Source organism: Dermacentor andersoni, chromosome 4, assembly GCF_023375885.2.
Source record: "Dermacentor andersoni chromosome 4, qqDerAnde1_hic_scaffold, whole genome shotgun sequence".
NCBI classification, from domain to species: Eukaryota; Metazoa; Arthropoda; class Arachnida; order Ixodida; family Ixodidae; genus Dermacentor; species Dermacentor andersoni.
The window spans coordinates 182267853-182291081 of NC_092817.1; the positions used below are offsets into that span (position 1 = coordinate 182267853).

General features: G+C 43.6%; 1 protein-coding gene across 1 annotated transcript in view; it reads left to right on the plus strand.

The window, feature by feature from the left end:
- LOC126531900 (spartin-like) overlaps positions 1-23229 on the plus strand; it is a 123911-nt gene that overhangs the window by 66262 nt on the left and 34420 nt on the right. Inside the window, exon 8 of the mRNA XM_055070675.2 lies at positions 19791-19829. Coding sequence (XP_054926650.1) covers positions 19791-19829 — 39 coding nt within the window. The remainder of the gene's footprint in view (positions 1-19790; positions 19830-23229) is intronic.

Below are 23229 nucleotides of genomic sequence, written 5' to 3' on the forward strand. Positions count from 1 at the left end.
TCAAGAAAAATTTGTCCTGATTTTTCGATTGAAACAGGGACCAGCGTATTTTCCGCGGTTGCTGCTTTACCAGCTGAGATAACCGGGAGGCGAGTGGATCGCCGAGCGAGGTGGAGTTAATCGACAACTCGAATGGCATGGATGCTGAATATGGCAAGTGAATTCTGCGGAAAACCGCAAAGTGAAGAAAAGTGCGCGAGAGCAAAAACTGTTGTGTTACCAAATGTAGCGTGTGGCTAGAAAGAAATCTACAGTTGGTTCTTTTCTTGACTGAACCTTCTTCCACCTTGCGGGCTTCCGCAGAACTCATTTGCCCTATTCAGTCAGTGGCACGTGGCACTGTCGTGATTTACGGCAACCCTGGCCCGCCATGGTAACTTAGTGTCTTTGGCGCTGCGCTGCTAAGCACGAGGTCGCAGGATCAAATCCCGACCGTGGTTGCCGCATTTAGATGCGGACGAAATGTAAAAACGCCCATGTAGCGTGCGTCGAGTACCTGTGAAAGAACCCCAGGTGGTCATAATTAATTATCAGTCTCCCACTACTACGCGTATTATGATCAGATCGTGCTTTTGCCACGTCCAACCTCACAACCTCAGAATCTAGCTTAATTTACTGCATCCCTATTACCTGCAGCCATGCATATGTCAGCCGTACAAGGCCAATGTCTGAGCGAGAGGCTAATAATACTTTGACCAAAACTCGTAGAGCATGTTTGCGGTCACACTGCCATGCTTGCAGCTACCGTCTCCGATTTCACCACACGTGTGTTGCACACAGTTCTAATGACACTCCGCAACGGGAACTACTGGAAGCAACGGAAATGCGACAGCTAGGGAGGGAGGAGTCTGTAAGCGCAGCTTCCACGGTTATGACTGAAAAAGAATCTTGGGAGGCGGCAGGAACCTTTGAAGTTGACGCATGGCTTAACTGTGACTGGCTGTGTGGCAGATGTTCTTTGGTTAATAAAAAAAAATAAAGGTACCCTTGGCTTAGTCGCAGTCTGCACGATTCTATCATTCACACGTCGGTCCAAGCGTGCTATTTAATGTAACCTGTAGATACATCGTCAGTAGTGGCTATTTATTTCGTAGTAACAGAAAAAGAAACATATCCGAGGAAAATATATACGTATGCGTGCCTTTTGCACGCACATGTAAGTGTTTGACAACGAAGGTTTCGCGAGCAATTCTTTAGTTTCAAGTTAGGGCTCGCGTCGTTTCGCCTTGCTTTTTGTCCTTTGTATTGCGCTGTTTTATCCTCTTGGCAATGCTGGAACAACCTCCTGCAATTATGCTGTTTACAAGAAACCAGAATGCCGTCGCCACCCTGCCGCGAAACAAAGTGTTACCCCACGTAGCTGACCGATCATGTTAGACATGATCGTTTCATGTGGCTGTTTGAAGTAATTATGTAGAATGGCATAAGCTTCTCAAACGCGATGGCGAAGGGAGATCACTAAAGGTCACGAATGTTCTGTGCAAAATCGCAACCACTTCAACAGCGTTAAAGCAGATAAAGTAATAAATTCCCTGCACTTTAGCCAGCCGTGCGCTATGCTCCGTGTAGCGGTGATACCGTGATGGCCGGTGCCATTTTGTCGCATGGATGTCTGGACAGGAAAAATGTCTGGTATGATACACTTGGTCAGTTGCCACGACGAAGAGACCGGGAAAAGTTAACTGAACAATGGGTGGAGGAGCGATATGGATTGTAGCCAATATTGAAGGAGGCATTAGTAAACAACATTCGATGGCATTAGCGTGCATCTCCCTTTCAGGAGACGATTGTGATTGCAAGTGGCTCATGGGTAAAACAATGAAAAACTTAATTAGCCGAAGTTTTTTTTCTTGAGCCACCTGGAGCGTTCCAGTTAGTCGGGCTCTCAGGTAATATCCGCCTCGTCAAATACTGCACCTGAACGGGCCCTATTTGCAGCAGGTGGTTTGGGAAAAAGCGTTGTTGAAAAAGAAATGTGTAATTGGCATTGTGGCCGTCAAATCATTGTTGTGCTTAGATGTGCTTCAGTTACCAGTAGCTGCCGTGTAACGTATGGCTTGCACGGCCCCTAGACCACGCTGTACGAGTATTTCTAAATAAATAATTAGTTTTCATGATCTTCAGAGCCAGATGGCTATAAAAAGAAGCGGCTACTAAGCAACAGAATAGATCATGTACAGTGATATGTGATAATAGCATAAAGACCCTCTTTATGTTGGCAAAGGTATATGAAATATTTTGTTATCCGTGTGGATACAGCACTTAGCGAAAGATGGTTCCATTCCTGGGAAGTAACGCGGGACGCAACATTGCAGAAACTAAAAAAAAAAAAAAAACATACGTAAGGTATAGCTAAATTTCTACCTTATTGGAGGCGAACGTGAAGTGAACTATGCTGTTTGAAGTGAACTATGGCCGCAAAGAGTGTTACAGTCGTTCTTTATTGTTATTTTTCAGCGGACTGCATTAACGTAGAGATCGGCGATATTCTGGGCATTCGCGAGGTAAGTCGGTTGGCTATTTATGTCGTTGAAGCTGTAACTCGAGTTGCGTAATTCAGATATTGTGTCAGTATGCAGGGCTCATCGCGCGCGTTGCACTAATCTAAAGAAAACGAATGCAATGAAGTGAGCGGCTTGTACATTTCTTTACTTTGCCTTTTTCGCACGCTATGATAAGCCTTCTGATCGGTCTCTCGATTCTTATGGCAGGTAGCACGTCAATGACAATAGAAACGCCGGCAGAGAAGTTCGGCGAGATAAGTAAACAGCTTTCCTCTCTCTCTTTCTCTCTGAAGGAAGAGCAGATTCAAGATTATGGTAAATAAAAAAGGAAAGTAAGAAAAAACCATCGCACAGATTCGAATGCTGTATTCTTTACATGTCGTTATCGTGCTCAGCCAGAAAAGCCTGGGTGACTTAGCGACTTATTGTGCTGTTTACTGTTGTGTCCACTATGAATGGGGCTAAATATGCCGCATTTTCGCTTCAATATAATTTTAGATCGTGTGAGGCGAATATCGTCAAAGTATTCGATAACTATTAAAAAGATTTTCGGGTTTCTAAATGGGAGTATCCGATTCGAGAAACTAATTTAATAGCGGCTATTCATTTCCACGACCGATTTGAATAGGGCTGAATTCGATTTGTTATTGGGAAGTTGGCAACATGCGCACATCTCTATTTTTAAAGGGTCCTTTTTCCCTTACGTCGCTTAGTCACAGACTCTCATGTTTGATGACTGGGGTAGCCCGCGTTTCTGTGGCCAATTTTCTCGCGATATGATTATTTAATAGAAAAATGGCCACGAAACGAGCTTGTACAAAGCGAACGAGAACAGACGCAAAATAAGAGGTGGGTGGCGAAGCCGCTTCAGCTTTATTTTTGTACCACTATGCATTTCAAAAACTTCTGTTTGAATGTACAGCAAACTATCCATCGGTTGTCAATGAGTGTTTGAAACAGAAGAATAATTAGTTCGTTACGACACCCGCGCTTTCGTGCAACATTTGTCTCTAAAAGCAATCAAGGCATACATGTAAATTGTGTAAGAGTTTATTTTCATAGGATAAGCGATTAGTCAGTGGCATATGAGCACATAAACGTTTTATTTATATCGCCAGTAAAAAAAAAGTAATCACATTCTAGTAAAAAATATTTGGCAGGCAACCTGGTGAGTGTCTAACGCTTTTCCTCCAAGAAAAAAGGGACGAATTATGAAAAAAACAAAAAGGAAGCGCGAAAAAAAATAAAACGAACAAAAATAAACGAAAAGAATGAGCTTCGGCCATACTTTCCTGCGCTTAAAAGTTAGTGTTTTCGTCAAAAATATATGTTCTATTCTGGAAGGAATAAGAGCCTAAATATATACCATAGGAAAACATGCACAGCACAACGTTAGAGGTGCTCCATCGCGGCTGAGCTCGACAACTGTGGACAGTGAGAACTGAGAAACATGCCGCAACGGCTTAGAGGCTATGGTGTTGCGCAGTGAAGCACCAGGTCACGGGATGAAATCCCGGCCGCGACGGCCGCATTTCGATGGGGGCGAAATGCGAAAACACCCGTGTCCCGGGATTGCGGGCACGTTAAAGATTCCCTGGCGATCAGAATTAATCCGGAGTCTCCCACTACTGTGTGCTTCATAATCAAATCGTGGTTTTGGCACGTGAAACCCCCGAATGCAATGAAATTCAATACGAGAACTGCAAAAAGCACTGCTTCAAGGTAAATTGACTGCATAATTTTTATTACGTATTTATTATGTACCTGCACCATGCGTCTATTGTCAGTACAGCGGTGAGGTTTACAGGGAGAATAATACAGCAGGTAAACCTGACACGACATGAGGATCGTACAGGGGTAGTCATTTAGAGCGCACACGTTTAAAACGCACACAAGTTCCCCGGCAACAGACTGTTAATCAGATCGATCAGCATAGAAACTGAAAAGTAAACAAGATTTGCAGGCTTTACGTGGTGACATAATCTGTTTACTAAGGGCGTATATGAAAATAAAAGACGGAAAGAAACTTTCACTGCTACAGCTTGCTATATGGAATAAAACTCGTGTATCTTATCACGAGATAAGAAGCAAGTAGAAGAAAAGGAAAAAAAAAAACATCGTATAGCTACCAACCAACTGAATATATTTTGTGCGTATCAGATTGTGTCACGGGAAAGCATGGATAACATTTAAAGTAAAAAAAAAAAAGATCTTTCGGAAGTGGCCTCATCACCGCGTCTGATGGCAACTATTCCACTGTGGGAAAATGGTCATTTTAATTTTCGAATTTTACTCATTCGAGAACGGATACCCTTCCATCTGAGATCGCTGTTGTCACCGACATTACTGAATTCTAAGGTGCCACTGAAGACCATCTTTCAAGCAACGGCCAACCCAACCTTACCTTCCGTTTATCTACCTGCTCACCCGCTATGTAATGCCCCGTGTCGGGGCCTTTTATTTATATGAATATATGAATTTATTTATTTATTTAAAAATAAAATTATGGGGTTTTACGTGCCAAAACCACTTTCTAATTATGAGGCATGCCGTGGTGGGGGACTCCGGAAATTTTGACCACCTGGGGTTCTTTAACGTGCACCTAAAACTAAGTACACGGGTGTTTTCGCATTTCGCCCCCATCGATATGCGACCGCCGTGGCCGGGATTCGATCCCGCAACCTCGTGCTCAGCAGCCCAACACTATTTATTTATTTATTTATTTATTTATTATTCATTTCTGCCACGGGGCCTCCAGAAGGTCACTGGCTAAGGTAGGAACTAAGGTTACCGCAACGTAAAATGAAAATTATTAGAAAAAGCGGTAGAACTCATCTCTCAATGACTTTCTACGAAAATAGGATTAACAATCGAGGAATGCAGGGACACACTGTGTTTATGAAGTCAAGTTTAATGAACATGCTGAGCACCAGGTCGCGGGATCGAATCCCGGCCACAGCGGCCGAATTTCGATGGGGGCGAAATGAGAAAACACCCGTGTACTTAGATTTAGGTGCACGTTAAAGAATCCCGGGTGGTCAAAATTTACGGAGCCCTCCACTACGGCGTGCCTCATAATCAGAAAGTGGTTTTGGCACGTAAAAGCCCATAATTTAATTTTAAATTTTTTCAGTTCATTGAACACATGCAGTTCTTGTTCTGAGACTTCCGTTGGTTTGGGTATGTGTGACACAATTTGGTATCCTCGTATGTTTATATGGCACTCGGTTGCCTAGGTCGCCCGTGAGCGTGGCGGTATGACGACAACTGCATGACGCCGGCGCACAGACGACTATGGAATGTGGAATAAAGAATGACGTCAATGGAAGGAGAAAAATGGTACGACGAAAATGACATAACGACAATGAACTGACTATTCCTAAATAATAATAGGGGTATAACGATGACAGCATGATCACGCCGACATCAGGACGACTGGATTGATGTTGATTGTGAGACGACGAAGGCATGATGAGGACCGGATGACGAAGAAAAAAAAATAAATTATGGGGTTTTACGTGCCAAAACCACTTTCTGATTATGAGGCACGCCGTAGTGGGGGACTCCGGAAATTTAGACCACCTGGGGTTCTTTAACGTGCACCTAAATCTAAGTACACGGGTGTTTTCACATTTCGCCCCCATCGAAATGCGGCTGCCGTGGCCGGGATTCCATCCCTCAACCTCGTGCTCAGCAGCCCAACATCATAGCCAGTGAGCAACCACGGCGGGTCGGATGACGAAGATGCAATGACGACAATAGCACTACAGCTACATCATAGCGACGACGGTATGACAACAGGTGCAGGATAGCGACTGTCTGACGACGACGCATTCATGACAGTAAGGGCATAATCACAATTTAATGACAACAGCATAATTAGGATAGAAGGACGAAGAAGGAATGGCGTCCACGGATCGAAGAAGGCCATATGGCGACGACGGAATGACGACGATGCGATGAGGTTATTGAAGAGATGATCGTAAAACGACAGCATTACGACGACGTGTTTATGGTGTGACAATGACCATGGCGTCGTCGTCATGGCGATGCATGGCGATAGTCGGATGTCGATCGAAGATACAATTATGACGGTGGAATGACGACAACGCATGTATGACAACGACTGTGTGAAGACGAGGAGTGTATGACGACAATCGTATGACGACAACTTTATTACGAGGTCTATATGACGATAGAATGACGAGAGTCGGACGGTGAAGCTGAAATGACGACGATGCAGCACCCACGAAGGCATGAGGATGATGATATGACAACGGATGCATGACGGCGACTGTCTGACGATGACGCAAACACCACAATGACGTAACCACGGCAGCCTAATCACGATTGAATGATGACTGCATAATTGGGATGTAATGAAGAAGGACTGAAGTCGCAGGAATGATGAAGGTGGTATGACGATGATCATACGACGGTAATGGAATGACGTTACTGAAGTGGTGACAATGGTAAAGCCACAACGTGACAACGGTGGCATGACGACGATGGTATGACAAGGGTCGGAGAACAAAGTTATATTAATGACGATGGAACAACGGCGACCACATCACGACCTGGGTATGAAAAGTCCATGACGATGACTTTGTGGCGATGATTGCATGAGTACGGTATGTGGACAATTGGATGACGATGAGTGTATGAAGACAATGGCGTATCGCCAACTGCACCCCGAAGCCTGTATGATGACCGTCGCCTTACAATGGCATGGTGAGATGTGATTAACGAAGCTGGAATGACGACGATCGCATCACCACTTCGAGCACATTCTTAGTGGGCCAAGCTATTAGAGAACTAGGCCCACTGGGTCGGCGCAGAAGGCGTGACGACGATGGCATGATGAGTCATGAAGAAGGTGAGATGACAGTGGAACAACAATGATGGCATCGCGACCTCCAGCCATGCCTAATGACCTAAGCTGGTAGACAACTTGGAGAACCGGGTCGGCATAAAAGGCTAGATAAAAAAGAAATATGGTAGAAGTAATCTTCTGATGACTCGGCGGTAATGCGAATATCAGTGGAGCAATGTAACGACTGCCAATATTACAGAAGTCACGTTTATTTAACACGTGTAGTGGTAATAATAAGACTTTTGTTACTTCCGTTACATGCTACATATTCCAACATAATCTCACTTTGCTACAGCACTTGCCAAGCTCTCCAACTATCATGGCGAAATGACGGCGGCTGTATGACGCCGACGCAGAGATGATCTATGACGGAGAGAATGATATCGATCGAACGACAAAGGCGTATGTGACGACAGCATGGCAAGAATGAGATGCCGATTGTTAAATTGGGACGATGGTATAACGACGACGACGACAAGGGGACACTGAGTTGAAGACTGTATGACAACAAAGGTAAACGACGATGGTATGACAACATCTGGACTGAGAAGCGCGAATGACGACGATGGCATGACCAGGACGACACAATGACAAGGATCTGACAACGAAAGCATGATTGCGTCTGTGTGACGACAAAATGACGACCATTGCATGACAACGACGGCATGATCACGATTGAATGACAAACAAGGAATGATGTTCATGTATCGAGGAATGTGGTATGACGACGACGGCGTAAATATAGTGGGAGGAAAATACTGAAGTGATGACGACGGTGAAATGACCTCGTCTTGACGATGGCATGACAACTGTATGACTATTACGCCATGACGAGAGTAGAATGCAGAAGTTTCGATGATTTTGCAAAGACTGCGACGGCATTCCGACGACGCTATGAAAACGAATGCATGACGACGACTGTATGACGACGATGCCACGTTATTATGAGAATGACATGAAGACAATGGGATGACGGCGAGTGTATGATTGCAAATGCGGGACAATGACTATACCACAAAACCTGCAACACGACGATGGCATTACGAGATTCGGATGACGAATCGGAAGTGACGTTCATGGCACAACTACGACAGCATTATGACGAAAGCCTGACAACGGAGGTGTGATAGCGACTGTATTACTATAACAGCATGACAAGGGTGGCCTAATCAGGATTGAATGACGACAGTATGGTCCCAATACAATGAAGAAATTGGCGTCAACGGGACGAGGACGACGAAGGTGGCATGACGACGATGGCATGAATACAATGGGATTGCATTACATGAGCGATGACAATGACAAAACGACAGCGTGATGACAACATGACGACAATGGCGTGGGAGCGATAGCATGACGGAAGTTGAATGAAGAAACTGGAATGACAATGACGCAACAATCACGAGTACCTCACCACCCTGAACGCATATTTGGTGCTCAAAGCTATTGGATAACTTTGACCACTGGATCGGAGTAGAACGCGTGACGATGACAGCATGAATAGAGTCATATCACGAAGCTGGAATGACACCGATTGAGCGGCTATAACGGCAAACAGTATGGCAGTGTGACAACGTACGCGTGGCGACTGTTTGACGACGGTGGCGTAATGGCCCATTACTAAGATAATGAAATACAACGTGGATATCTCTGGTGGTGAACTAGCAAATTTATTTAATCATTTATTTCATTATAATATCTCATAATCGTCTAGAGGCGACCGCGTGTCCACATGGAGCCGCGCTGCGAGCGTATAGTGTTTATGACGGTAGTATCTTACTGAGAATTATTACAACCTACACTAGTTTAAGTAACAGCACAGCACAGATAGCATGGATCTGAAGATGAAACCGATGAAATTTGTTATAGACTTGCTCGCACATTGCTTAACTCATATATTTATTATTGTTTTACATCTGTGGTATCTGATCGTAAAGTGCAATGCGCAAGAATTACAGCAATTTACAAAAGGATGATAAGAACGACCCTGCGAACTACCGTCCAATCTCCATTCTACCAGTATTTTCAGAAGGATTCGAAGATATAACTTTTACGCTTTAAATTTATTTACTGGTCAACAACAACATACTGTCTGACTCGCAATACAGCTTCAGAAAATATTCCGGGGTTTTGCATGCCAACACCACGATTTCACTAAGAGGCACGCCGTAGTGGGGGCTCCATATTAACTTGGCCCACCAGGGGATCTTCAACGTGCCCCCAACGCACGAGGCACGGGTGTTCTTGCATTTCGCGCTCGTCGAAATGCGGCCGCCGCTGCCGGGATTCGATCCCGCGACCTCGTGCGCAGCAGCGCTACACCATAGCGTCTAAGCCACCCCGCCGGGTTTCAGAAACTGTAAATCTACAGAGTTCGCCCTGCTCACGCCAAAAAAATATAGCGCATGAAAAATCCAAAATTCCCAACTTCATCCCTTCGTATCTTTCTGAATTTCACAAAAGAATTCGATCATATTAATCACAACAGACTTCTTAAAAAAATGGCAGCACTATGGAATTCGAGGCAACGCTTTGACGTAGTTTGTCATAATTAATGCTCAATCTTCTTCAGGCAAGCCGGTTATGTAGGTGTTGCACAAGGAAGTATTTTGGGTTCTTTTGTGTTTGTTCTTTAAATTAACGGTCTTCTTAAGATTGATCATGCGGCGAACATAATATACTCTGACGATACTATCACATTTTCTGCCGGCTCGGATGTCGCGTGCCTATCTTTTCGCGATAATGTAACACTTCGTCGTATTCGCTTGTGGCCCAAAAATAATCCGTTAAACTAAACATTACTAAAACAAAGGTCGTTTTGTTTCACCCATGAAACAAATTCAGCGAGCTTATCTCGACTGGTACCATACGGCTCAGGAACAAGAGCTGTAGAAAGTTTTAAAACGCTTGGCATAATTTTCTCCAATAATTTATCCTGGGATGCTCACATTAATTGCCTGTATAAAAAACGGTTCAATGTAATTCGCCTCCTGTGTCGACAGTGCCTCACTTTGCCTCTTTCGGCTAATAATATTTCGTGCAATCCTGTATTTTAATCCATGGTAACGTATGACACACTAGTTCGTAGAATAACAAAACAAATATGAAGAAACTTCTTTCGCTTCAGAACAATGCCATACGCCTGGCCCTTAAACCTGCTTACCTTAGTCACATAGGTGACATGTTCCATAAACTTAATATTGCTAATGTACAATGTATATACAATTTCAGACTACAGCAAAACTTACATTGGAAACAAATAAGAAAACTTACCTTCTGAAATCAGTGGCTAGGACGAACAAAAAAAAAAAAAAAAAAGCCCCTGCGTACCAAACGCGCAATTCCGAAACATGGAAAGTTGACGAATGCCGTACGAGCTAGAGTAACCAAATGCATTGTACACATTAGCGACCTTGCTAAATGAATTTGCCGAAAATGGCATAGACGTTGAATTGACCTCCTCGAATGAGAGACGAAGCGTGTATGTGAAACTCTCCGTTGTTTAATTACCTTTCGTTCAATTACTGACTGTGTTTCTCTGTTTGTTTGGTTCCTGATCTAATGGCTTTTTCGCAATGCACGTTATGGATTTTCTTTATGCGTATATTCAGCTCTTCTTTCCATTATTTTGTAGTTTTCTGTAGTTTTGTTGCATTTCCCGCACTTTGATTTGCTCCTGTATATATGCGGAGTTTATACCGCTGTATGCCATGATCTGGTGCGCGAATCAGTCTTCTCAGGGTTTTTGTCCGTTCTGCAAGCATCTTGCAGGTGTTTAATAAATCTGAATTGAACTTAAATAAATAACTATGGTCCGGATGGATACAGCGCGGCTTTCTATTCTTTTTTCACAATTTTCCAAGGCACTTTTGAATTGTGTCGCATTCTGGAAAGAAACGATAGAAAGAGCTGACAAGATTGCCGATTGGGCTAGTTGGAATGTTGCATTCATGGTAACGATAAATTCAGCGCAAACACGAAGGACAAAGGAAGGAAATGCACTAGTGACATGCATTTCCCTCCTTCGCCCTTTCGTGACAAAAAAGATAGATTGATTCCGCCCGTAAGCTTAAAATTCCGCGCGTAAGTAAAACTTGCAACCTAGGTTGCACGTTTTACTTCACTAGTTATCTTTCCAGGTTTTCTCAAGGATTGCTGCGGGTGAATTCATTTTAACAGTTCGTTATAAGCTGTTTTCCGTTGGGTCATCGTATGCAGTTCTTGTCTGCATTCTCGAGGCCTGCTCAGACTAGATTGTTTTGCCATTATCGAGGATGAGATTATACGGCTTCGTAAATAAATGATATTTTTTTGTTAAGGAATGCCCAAGGGTCGTCAACACTAGAAATTCTGCGCAAGTTTCAAAAGCGAAATAAGAATATGCATCTAATGCCGCATTTATCTCCAATATATTACCTGTGCTGTAATTATAAGCCTGTCATGTGCCACTGCAGTTAAATTTCGTGTGCGGAACATTCATTTCCGTAAGAATGGCACCACGATCACTATATATCATTTCATTTTTTGCAAACTGCTGCAACGGGAATATTCTTCCCGTCAACGTCATCGTACGCACAAACGTTTCTCAGTGTCGGGAGGCCATCTAATCGCTGCTCTTTCTGTGTTTAATTTGTCCGGGCAATATTTTTTGCTGATCTTGGGCATTTCTAACAAAATTATATGATTAGTATTATTTTTGTGTATTCTTGTACTGGACAATACTTAAAACCCTGTTACTTATCGTTGCTTTTGTTCTCTTGATGCGAGCTCCATATGTCGGTGCTTAATTTTCATTGTCCACCTTTTGTGCGCACAATATATATATATATATATATATATATATATATATATATATATATATATATATATATATATATACTAGGTGATTCTTTAGATCATACATAATTTTTAAAATCGGCTATGGCAACTAGCGCAATTGTAGTCCTTCAGCTCAATTACTTGAACCAGGGGACAATACTGTATTATATGATTAAACTTTTAGCTAATTACTTTAAGGTCCATAATGCAATTTAAGAATTGTTAGCGGTGAGCTTACAAAGCACATCTATTGAAGAAACTAAGGATCGCGTGGGTCTCGAGGTATGCGCCGTGAAGGTTGCGGTAAAAATGCGATATTTTTCCACTCAGGTTTTAAACAAACCAACGTTTTATGCGTTGAAGCAGAAAATTGCGTGGTATATCTATGTATTTTGTCGCACACTTTGAGAATAAACATCTCGAAACTGGTGTGAGCCTGAAAACTGCTTCCAAATGGATACACCTTGCGAGCTCGCCGGCTACAATTCGTAAATTGCCGTGGCGTAAAGTTTTTAATGAAAAAGGTAATTAGTGCTTTTGTTATTTCTCGTACAAGTAATGTCCGCCCCTGAGTAATCCAGCTCCATGACTAGAATTATGTTATTTGCCGTAGGCGATTCTTAACAATTCTGCATGGTGCACACACACAAAAAAGCGGGTATGCGCAACCGATGTATGACTAATTTTCACTACATGTTTTGTAATAAATTTGCACTTTGTAACAATATGTACCCACTGCCCATTTCTTATGTTAAGCCCATTATATCGGGCATTTGATGTGCCGTGAATAAAAAAACAATTCATTCCCGGACTGACTTTAGGTGAGAACACGACGTATGGTTTACCTCTCAGAAGGACGAAAATCAAATTTTTGCGGGTGGGTTTAAAAGCAGTTTGTGAGCGTCCGAACAAATGCGACAGTTTGCAACCGTCCAAAGAAACATTTCGCTACGGCTGTTCTGTTTCTTTGGTGTTGCGTTTATCGCTGAATAATCTTATTATGTATGCACAGGTATGCACCGTGAAGGTTGCGGTAAAAATGCAATATTTTTCCACTCAGGTTTTAAACAAACCAACGTTTTATGCGTTTAAGCAGAAAATTGCGTGGTGTATCTATGTATCTTGTCGCACACTTTGAGAATGACGGGACACCAGTGCGGTGTCCTGAGAAGGCCACTCCTTCTCAGGACACCAGCACTGGCGACTATGGCGTTCTTGCGCTGAGGACGAGGAAGGCGATTCAATACGCAGCTCCGTCGGCCGTATTTTGATGCCGGCGGAATGCAAGAACCGTCGTGTAACGGTGCTTCGAGTGCACGTTAAAGCATTTTGCTACCCATGTAGCTCTTCTTAATTTTGACTATATATCAAAGAATGAATCCGGAACGCCGTATACTCTGTTCACTTCTGTGCCATGAGTGCGCAATTTTGGCAACCTTTTGTTCAATTCGCTCGTAGTGAACGGCGTTTCACATAAAATGACAAAATATATGGAGCGAGGGTCCTTGTATTTTAGCATTGTGTTTTGCATTTGGAACTGCTGTCTATGCGGTGCACTGCTCCACACAGCATGACATGCAGGACTGCGTTTTTGTAAAATAAGAGTAATTATTGTTATATAGAAGAGTGTTGCATTTACGCGTACCATTATACGAAGCATTGTTCCCCTAAATCATGTTTAATATGTGCGAAAAAGTGTCCCATATACTCAAACATAATCTTAGGTACAGGTGTCTTATACAATGTTACAGATAACAGGGACTGTACGGCATCTCTGATATACGGTGCCTAGTTTCGAGGCACTAAACCTCACATTAAAGTAAAATTACTGAGTTTGTATTATATTAGGTAATTATAGTTGGTATTGCATCCACTGAGGTGTAGTGCAGGTGGGACAAGCAAGACGGCAGCGAAGACGAAGAAACGAAGTCATCTTGCATGGACCATCTGGTCCACACGTAAAGCAAAGGGGGTATACTATGCTGCTCACCAGACCAGACCTGTGTGAAAGAACTACTCAGTTGTACCACCTTCGCTTCACATCCGGTGAGCTGTTTCGTACCGGCACATCTCGCATGCTCTAGAGGCATTGTGCGAGGGGTAGACGTCACTTTAACCCCGGACGAGATTTTAGACATGTTCTCGGTGGCTGGAGTCGTATCCGTTTACCGGTGTAGTCGAGTAATTGACAATAAAAAGGTACCAACAGAGTCGGTTATAATTACATGTGCTGGGACGATGCGGCCAACAGAAATTAAGGTCTGGCCCCTAATTTACAAGGTAGAAGCTCTGGCTCCACGCATTCTACAATGCAACAAGTGTTGGCGATTTGGTCACAGCGTTAGGGGCTGCAGATCTGTACCCCGCTGCCGTACTTGTGGAGACAACCACAATTTTAGTGATTGTTCGTCATCAGAAGAGAAATGTTGTCTGTGTGGTGGTGGTCACCCCGCTAACTACTCGAACTGCCCTGCAAGATCACAGGAATTGCAAATTATAGATGTCATTGAAAGGAGACGCTGTTCACGCCGTGATGCTGTTGTTGAGGTTCAGGGGAGACCTAGGGGATATGCAGGAGTGACAGCCCGTCAGCAAATGGTTGCAGACTCAGCCCTTTCCGATTCTATTGCGACAGCGGTCGAGAAAGCGTTGTCAAAAGCAATGGAACAATTAACATTAAACTTGTCAGAGACGCTAGCTCAAGTGCTGACTTCACAAATGATTCAGCTGTTAAGTCCTTTAACGAGTGCTCATGCTAGCTCACAGATTCTTTCACAGACTCTACCATCGAATGCTCAACAGCTAAGGGATCCCTTATCAGTTACTGTAGAAGACGCAAACAATGCGAGGCCATCAACTTCTACTCAGGAGACGGACAACGGCTGCTTGTCTGGATCAGTGTTGGAAAACAACCAGGATGTAGAAATGGACCTCCCGACTCTCAAACGCACAAGGTCACCTAACGATAACTCGTCGGTCTCTGTGCCGCACTCAAAAAACAAAAAGTTTGTGAAAGATAGTCTTTCCAAGTCAGATTCTACTTCTAACTCTTCCAGCTCCGTCCCTGAATCAAAAACCACAAAGTACGGTAAAGACAGTATCTCGAAGAAAGATTTTCTAAAAGACAGTATTCTAGAGCAAGCGGTCTCTAAAGCAGGCATTAATTCATCATAGGTTATTTAAAGGTATTACAGTGGAACTGCCGTTCGATTATTTCAGCAGCTACCGATTTAATATATTTTTGTTCAGAACTTTCTCCCGACATTATTCTTTTGCAGGAAACTTGGCTTTCCAACGGCCAAGATTTTCATATAAAAAATTATCGTTTATTTCGATTGGACCGTCCATCGCGAGGCGGAGGACTTGCTTTCTTGATAACAACTAAAATATGCCACAAAGTAAAAATTTCCTATCAGTATATATCGAAAGAGTGTGAGATACTAGCAATAGATGTAACTATTCCTGGTTGTTCCCCATTTTCGTTAGTTAATACATATTTTCCCACAGGCGTGCATGATACTCGTTTCCTCGATACCGTTATCAAATCTTGTAGGAAAGAAATTGTGTTAGCCGGAGACTTTAATTCTCATCATGTGTCTTGGGGTTTCAAAACGGACTCATGTGGAAAGCGATTGTCGGACTGGGCAATTAGTCAAAATTTTTGTTGCTTAAACACGAATTCAGCTACCTTTATTCAGGGCCTTTCTAAATCAGCATTGGATCTTACATTTGCCAGTTCAGGAATTGCCGTAACTTCCTGGTCTACTGTCGACTCAGCCTCAACTAGTGACCATCTACCTATTAGGTTTGATATTGTCAGTCCAGTTATTCTCCTGAAGTCTCCGTCGCGGACTTTTGTCAACTACCAGAAATTTCAAAGTGTCTTGAAAACGGTCCTCAACTCCCAGAAAACGATACCCAATGACATCAAAGCCATGCGGCTTTGCGCTGTATTAAAAAGTTCCTTTAAAAAGTCCCAATTTAATGTTAACGTAAGCAAAGGTGCTACCTCTCCATGGTGGAATTCGGATTGCACGCGGGATTATAGAAGACGCAAAGCCGCATGGAAGAAATTACTTTACAATCAGTGTCCGAGCAACTGGAGTGATTATAAATTCGCAGCTGCTGCGTTCAAGAGAACAGTATCGAATGCCAAATGTGAATATGACGAAAAACATCATGACTTCCTCTCTAAGCCCAGCAACAAAAAGGCTCTCTTCAGATTCCTGCGATACAGAAAATTCATACCGACACGACCGAATACTGAATCGATAATTCTTTCACCGCGCGAGATATCTGCTTCATTAGAATTCATAGGAAAGGGCTTAGCTCAACTCTTAACATCACGTTTGCCGAATGGGCCACTAAGGCCCTCCATCGCCGATGACTTTGGGGAAGTCACAATGTCAGAACTGTCTAATGTCCTTGGGTCTCTGCCTGCCTCAGCTCCAGGTCCTGACGGCATTTCCAATGCCATGCTAAAATTATTGTTTGAAATGTCTCCTGACGACATTCTGAATACGGTAAATTATTCTCTACAAAATTCGTGGATTCCACAAGAATGGAGGACAGCCAAAATTATTCCGTTGCTTAAAAAACAAGGAGCCGGCTACAATCTTGAGAACATTAGGCCTATCTCTCTTACGTCAAATATGGTAAAACTCATTGAAAGAGTTTTATATGATCGTATGATGGATCATATATACCAAAATTCGTTACTGAGCACATGCCAAATAGGTTTCCGGCCCGGTCTGTCCATTTGGTGCGCGCATGTAGATTTAGAAAGCCGCATCCAACTTGCTCAACAAAGAAAAGAAGTTAGTGCTTTAGTGACTCTTGACATCGCAAAAGCTTATGACAGCGTTGAGTACTCTCTACTGCTGGACAGGTTACAGTCCTACAATTTTCCTAGATATATAACGGCATGGATTTTCGAATTTCTACGAAACAGAAAATTTCATTGTTCTCAAAACGGTTTTTCTTCAAGGCAGTTCGATCAGACAAGAGGGGTGCCCCAGGGGGCTGTTCTGTCTCCTGTGCTATTTAACCTCTTGATGAGTTCAGTTCCGCTGCACCAGGATGTAAATCTGTATGTCTATGCAGATGACATTGCATTTTTCGCGACTGCTAGAGACGTAAATTCTCTTCACCTGTCTTTGCAAGCGTACCTCGGTACTCTACAGACGTGGCTCCATGATCTCCATCTATCACTTAACATAAACAAAAGTGCAGTCCTTGTTTTTCCGTTTTCCGGGCCGTTACAGTTATCATTAGTATACGAACAAAGAACCATTCCTCAGGTAGAGTCAATAAAATACTTGGGTATCATATATGACGGAAAACTTAACTGGCGTTCTCACATAGAGAGTATTGGAACGAAGGGGACACGAGCCGTAGGTCTACTACGTAGAATATGTAACCGACGTTCTGGTATGCGAAGTGACACACTAATTATGATTTATCGTATGTATATACGACCGATTCTAGAATTTGGCTGTGTTTTATTCTCTGGAAGTGCAAAATATAAGTTAAGGCCCCTTATTCTGTTAGAAAGAGAAGCTCTTCGACTATGTTTAGGTCTCCCTAAATTTGTGGCTAATAATGTATTATACCAGGAAGCGCGCCTACCTACTCTTCACACGCGATTCCGCATGCTTACGGTTCAAACCTACTTAAGAGCTTATGAATCTTCGCTACGACGAGGACAATATGCATTTATTAGTGAACCAAATCCATTTTTTGAGAACACGTGGTCCCGGTTGCATACCCCACAAGTCGTATTTGTGCAAGCACAATTGACACCTTTAAAAGTAAGCCTTAGAGATATAATTCCGCTTCATAGCTCTACAGGATCCCTCAAAATTGAATTTGCAGACATTTTTCCTAACAATGCAAAATTTCTGCCCACAACATATTTGAATGATCGTTTACAAGAATATTTGGCCCGTTTCAAAATAAATGTAATAGCGACTGATGCTTCTTCGTGTGAAGAGAAGGCAGGCGTGGGTATCTACTCACCATCCCTCGATTGGTCTTTTTCACTTCGCCTACCAGATTACACATCAATTTTTCATGCCGAACTTCTAGCAATAGTTCTTGCCTTGAGGAAATTACCCGTTGATGCTACAAGAGTGATTATCGTCACAGATTCTCTATCTGTATGCAGTGCACTTACTGCGTCTACAAAATCGACAACATTGAACACGTTTTATTCATTAGCTCCGCCTCATTTAAGTTTAGTTCATATGGTATGGGTCCCAGGCCACCGAGACATTCAAATTAATGAAATAGCCGATTCCTTGGCCCGAGCTGCTTTAACAGGCCCTGTGCTCTCTGTGCTGCCGGCAACGGCGCACGTCACTGCAGCCAGATATAGACAATTTTCTTTGAGCGAAGACAAAAAAGCCCTGTCATTAGCAAAATGTACAGATTTTTTGCACCTAAATTATTCTTGGAACCGGAATTGGTGTCCTAACCGTAAATTCGAAGTTTCCTTTACTAGGCTGCGTTGCCGTATTCCAACACTTAACTTTTACTTGCACAGGTGTGGTCTGGCGGTATCACCTCTATGCTACCTCTGCAATGAACCGGAATCTATAGATCATTTTTTATTATCTTGTCGGCGATTTTCTGTTCAAAGAAAACTATGTCTAGAAATCCCTCTTCATAATTTAGGATTGCCTTTAAACAGCCCTACTATTCTCTCTCTTGGAGCAACAGTATTGGGCTATAGCCACAGGAACGTATGCCTAGCCATTTATGATTTTCTATGTGGCACAAAAAGAATGCCTTGTTAACAGTTCTTAGTTTCAAGAATTGATTGATCTTTACTTTAGTTTGGAAAATTCAAAAAGTAAAGGCACAAATTCACACTTTAAATTTTACTATTATTATCCATAATTTACCTTACTCAAGTTTAGGTGCATCCACCTTTCTTTTTTTTTTTTTTCTTTTTTTTTAACCATTCTTATCACCGCAAGGCTTACTACAGTATTGATCAATACTTTATTTCATGTATTCACATTTTATTGTGCATCTTGGATTATTTTTTTTTTCCTGTGTTATTTATTATCCAATTTATTTTATCTATTGAATCATATTACCACCCGATTCGTGGCCTATCCCCCACAGTGGGTTTGTGCCATTTGTTGAGGATTCATCATCATCATCATCATCATCAACTAGCCTATCAGTGTGCTTTCTGGAAGAGATATTTCACGGTTTGATTTATTCGGCATAAATATGGCAGTCTGTTAAACGATAACAATCAATGCTTATCAATGTCTCTGTCCATCCAGATGGCGATCATGGGGATTCAGGTTCTCTAGCGGCGAGTGTCCTTCGGTGACGGGGTGCCGTCTTCTGAATCTCAAGCAGTCTCTCGAAAGATCTCCGAGTGCTGGACGACGCCTCGTTGTTTTTACATTAGCGCTAACTTATTCTGAAAGTTAAACAAAGAAGTTACATGCAGGGAAATAGGCCGCACTGAACAATATACCCCCCCCCCCCCTCTAGCGGTGCATGTCTCATTCACTAGTCGGTGTTTCAATGCATTTATCTTTACTGATGATTACGCATTCTTCTGCTTCTTTTAGTGTATCGGCACTTCTTCGAACTTCTGCGGCGGCACCTCCGTGAGTATATTTTATTCTAGCGAATGTAGTCAAACTAACCTACGGCAAGTTGTTATGGGTTTGGGACTTCACTTGCAAGCGGCGACGAGATCAGTGCTCTAAGTATGAGCTGGAAGGCCGTACAGCGTGGCCGACCCTCAAAGCACGGTGAAAAATGAAGTTCTTCGCAGATAAATGCCAATCGGAGCCACGAAAAGTCACAGGCCTACGCAGCACACGCAGCTAATTGTCACCGCGTAAGCTGGAGGAGCGGCTCCATAGGTGTTTCATTGGCAAATGCACGCGTGCAGCCTTTCTTTATACCCTTTCAAGTTCGTTTATTAGACCCACTTGGAACGTGTCCCACATAATGCTCGCGTACTCGAATGTTGGCCTCATATAGGCAACAAACGCGGTCAACTTCCTGCGTAGAAACCAAAAATGGTTTTTTTAGCAGAGCTTGTGATATTTGTGATATGCGCTTTCCAGCTTACGTTCTTGGTGAAAGTTATCCCCAGGTATTTGAGCGTATCAACTGTAGCGAGTATTCGGGAGCTCACAAAGTATTTGTGATCTATGACATTCTTTATCTTGTTGGATACCTTGAAAACAACGGTCTTTTATTCATTAATTGTTATTTTCCAATTTTCACACCACATGTCAATGGCAGCAAGAGCGTCACTCAGCAATTTTTGATCATTGACGTCATTAGAGCTGATAAAGTAGACAGTGTTCTGCGTACAATCGTATGGTGATGGGTTCAGTGATAACGGAACTGATATCACTAACGTATGCGAAAAATAAAACAGTACCTAAAACAGATCCTTGCGGTACGCCTGAGCTCACAGCTGAGGTGGTCAATTTTATGCCATTCACTTCCACATACCGCATTCTACCGGACAGATATGCGTGAATCTATTCTACCAAATTGCGATTAATTCCCGTTTATGCCAATTTACTGATTAATAGAAAGTGAACAATTCTTTCAAAGGCTTTAGATAAGTCTAAGCAAATCGCGTCAACTTGTTTGTTGTTATTCAAACTCTAGGAAAGTCGTTGAAGGTTTCTATTAGCTGCGTGGTGGTAGAAAGGCGTTGCTTAAGCCCGTGTTGGTTTGGAAAAAAGGTTTTGTCATGTTCAAATATGTGTATATAGATTTCAATATGACATATTCGAGTAGCTTGCAGCAAAGGTAGGTCAAGGATATGGGACGATAACTTTCAATTGGCTGCTTGTCACCTGTTTCATGTATTGGGATCACTTTTGCCACTAGCATATCGTCCGGAAGTTGGTTTTGAGCGATTGACGCAGTAAATATTATTTTGAAGTAGTGGGCTACCCATTCCGCATATCTTCGTAAAAATGCGTTCAATATTTTTTCCGGGCCTACAGATTTTCTTTTCATCCATCTTTAGAATAAGAGACAGACTTCATTCGTACGTTACTGTTATTTCAGGCATTGGTGCACAATTGTACTGATTTCAAGGAAGGTGCAATGAACCAACTTGATCCGAAGGAGTAAAAACTGACTGAAAATATGCATCAAAGCATGATGATACTATCGCGCGATCAGTCACAAGCGCATTGTTTACAACTACGCTATAAGATTTGCCATCACTTCGCGATAAGTACCGCCAAAAACGTTGCGGGGATGATTACATAAAGTTTTTGAGAGTTTCTGCGTGATGCTTATTTTTGGCTTCTGTTAGCATGTTTTGAGTGAGTGAGTGAATAAACTTTTATTTGGTCCAGCAAAGCGCGATAAAACGCGCACCCGGCTAATCCCACGACGGGACTGACAGATCTAGTCTGCCGGCCCGATCGCGGGCCCGCTGGACGGCCAGGATTTGATCGTCAAAGACAGGACTTCGCAGGAGCGCGTCCCACTCTTCCTTGGTGAACGTCGGGCCCAGCGACCCGCACTCCCAGAGCATATGAGGCAACGTAGCTACCTCACCACAGGCCACGCAAGAACAATTTGGATAAATCTCTGGATATATGCTATTAAGGGACGCCGGATTTGGGTACGAGTTCGTTTGTAGAAGTCTGAGTGTGACCGCCTGCGGCCTGCTTAGCTTGGAGTGAGGCGGGGGGAAAACCCTTCTCTCTAAGTAAAAGAATTTCGTGATTTCGTTGTGTGTGAGAGGAGCGTCTCTGTGTCCGGGGAGAGAGTCGCCCGATCCGAGGGCAGCGCGGTCGGTAAAGCCACGCGCAGCCTCGTGGGCAGACTCGTTGAGGTTCAGAGGAACCCCCTCAATCGCCCCGACATGTGCAGGGAACCAAAGGATCGAGTGCATGGAGGTGTTGCCCTGTTTGGCGCCTTTCAGAATGTGAACTACCTGCCGGGCTACCCGGCCTTTCTGGAATGCCCTGATGGCGGCTTTCGAATCGCTATACACCCTGTCTCTCCGACCGTCTTGCATGGCGAGTGCAATGGCCACTTGCTCGGCCACCTCTGGGTTCGTCGTCCGGACGGAAGCACAGTTGATGACTTTGCCCAGCGTGTCAATGACGGAAACCGCAAAAGCCTTGCCGTCTCGGTATGCAGCTGCGTCCACGAAGCTTGCTGTGATTTTGTCTTTGTTTATTTGCTTTAGTATATTAAGTGCTCTTGCCTTGCGACGACCTGCGTTGTGAACGGGATGAACGTTGCGGGGCAAAGGGGCGACCACGATCTTCTCCCCTATTTCTCTGGGGATTTGGGTGTCTTCAGCCAAGTTCTTGGTTGGTGCGAGTCCGATCTCCTCGAGGATACGCCTGCCGGCTGGCGTGGTGGACAGCCGAGTTAGCTGGGCCCGTTCCTGAGCCTCGGCCATCTCCTCCATGGTGTTGTGTATGCCGAGCCGAAGGAGGTCCTCTGTATGCGTTCTGACGGGCAGCCCGAGGGCTCTCTTGAAGAATTTTCTAATGAGGGCATTAAGCTTTTCCCGCTCGGCTCTGAGCCAGTTGTGCATGGCCACCGTGTAGGTAAAGTGACACAGCACAAAGGCGTTGATGAGCCGAAGCAGGTTGTCCTCCTTGAGGCCACGATGTCTGTTCGTGACCCTTCGGACGAGGCGAAAAGCATTGTCGGTTTTCGCAATTATCTTGCGTAACGCAGTGCCGTTGCCGCCGCGTGATTCTATGAACATACCCAGGACTCTGATGGTGTCGACCCTGGGTATCGGGTCACCGCTCCGAGTGAACAGGTGAATGTCACTTTCTGAGACCGGTTTCCAGCCCTTGGGTCTGCGGCCTTTTTCTTTTCTATAAAGGAGAAGCTCAGATTTGGTCGGGGAACATCTGAGTCCGGTGGGTAGCAGGTACTGCTCTGTGACGTCTACCGCCTCTTGCATGGCGCTTTCCACTTGCCCTTCGCTACCGCCGGTGCACCAGATGGTGATGTCGTCTGCGTAGATGGTGTGTTTGATTCCTTCAACTT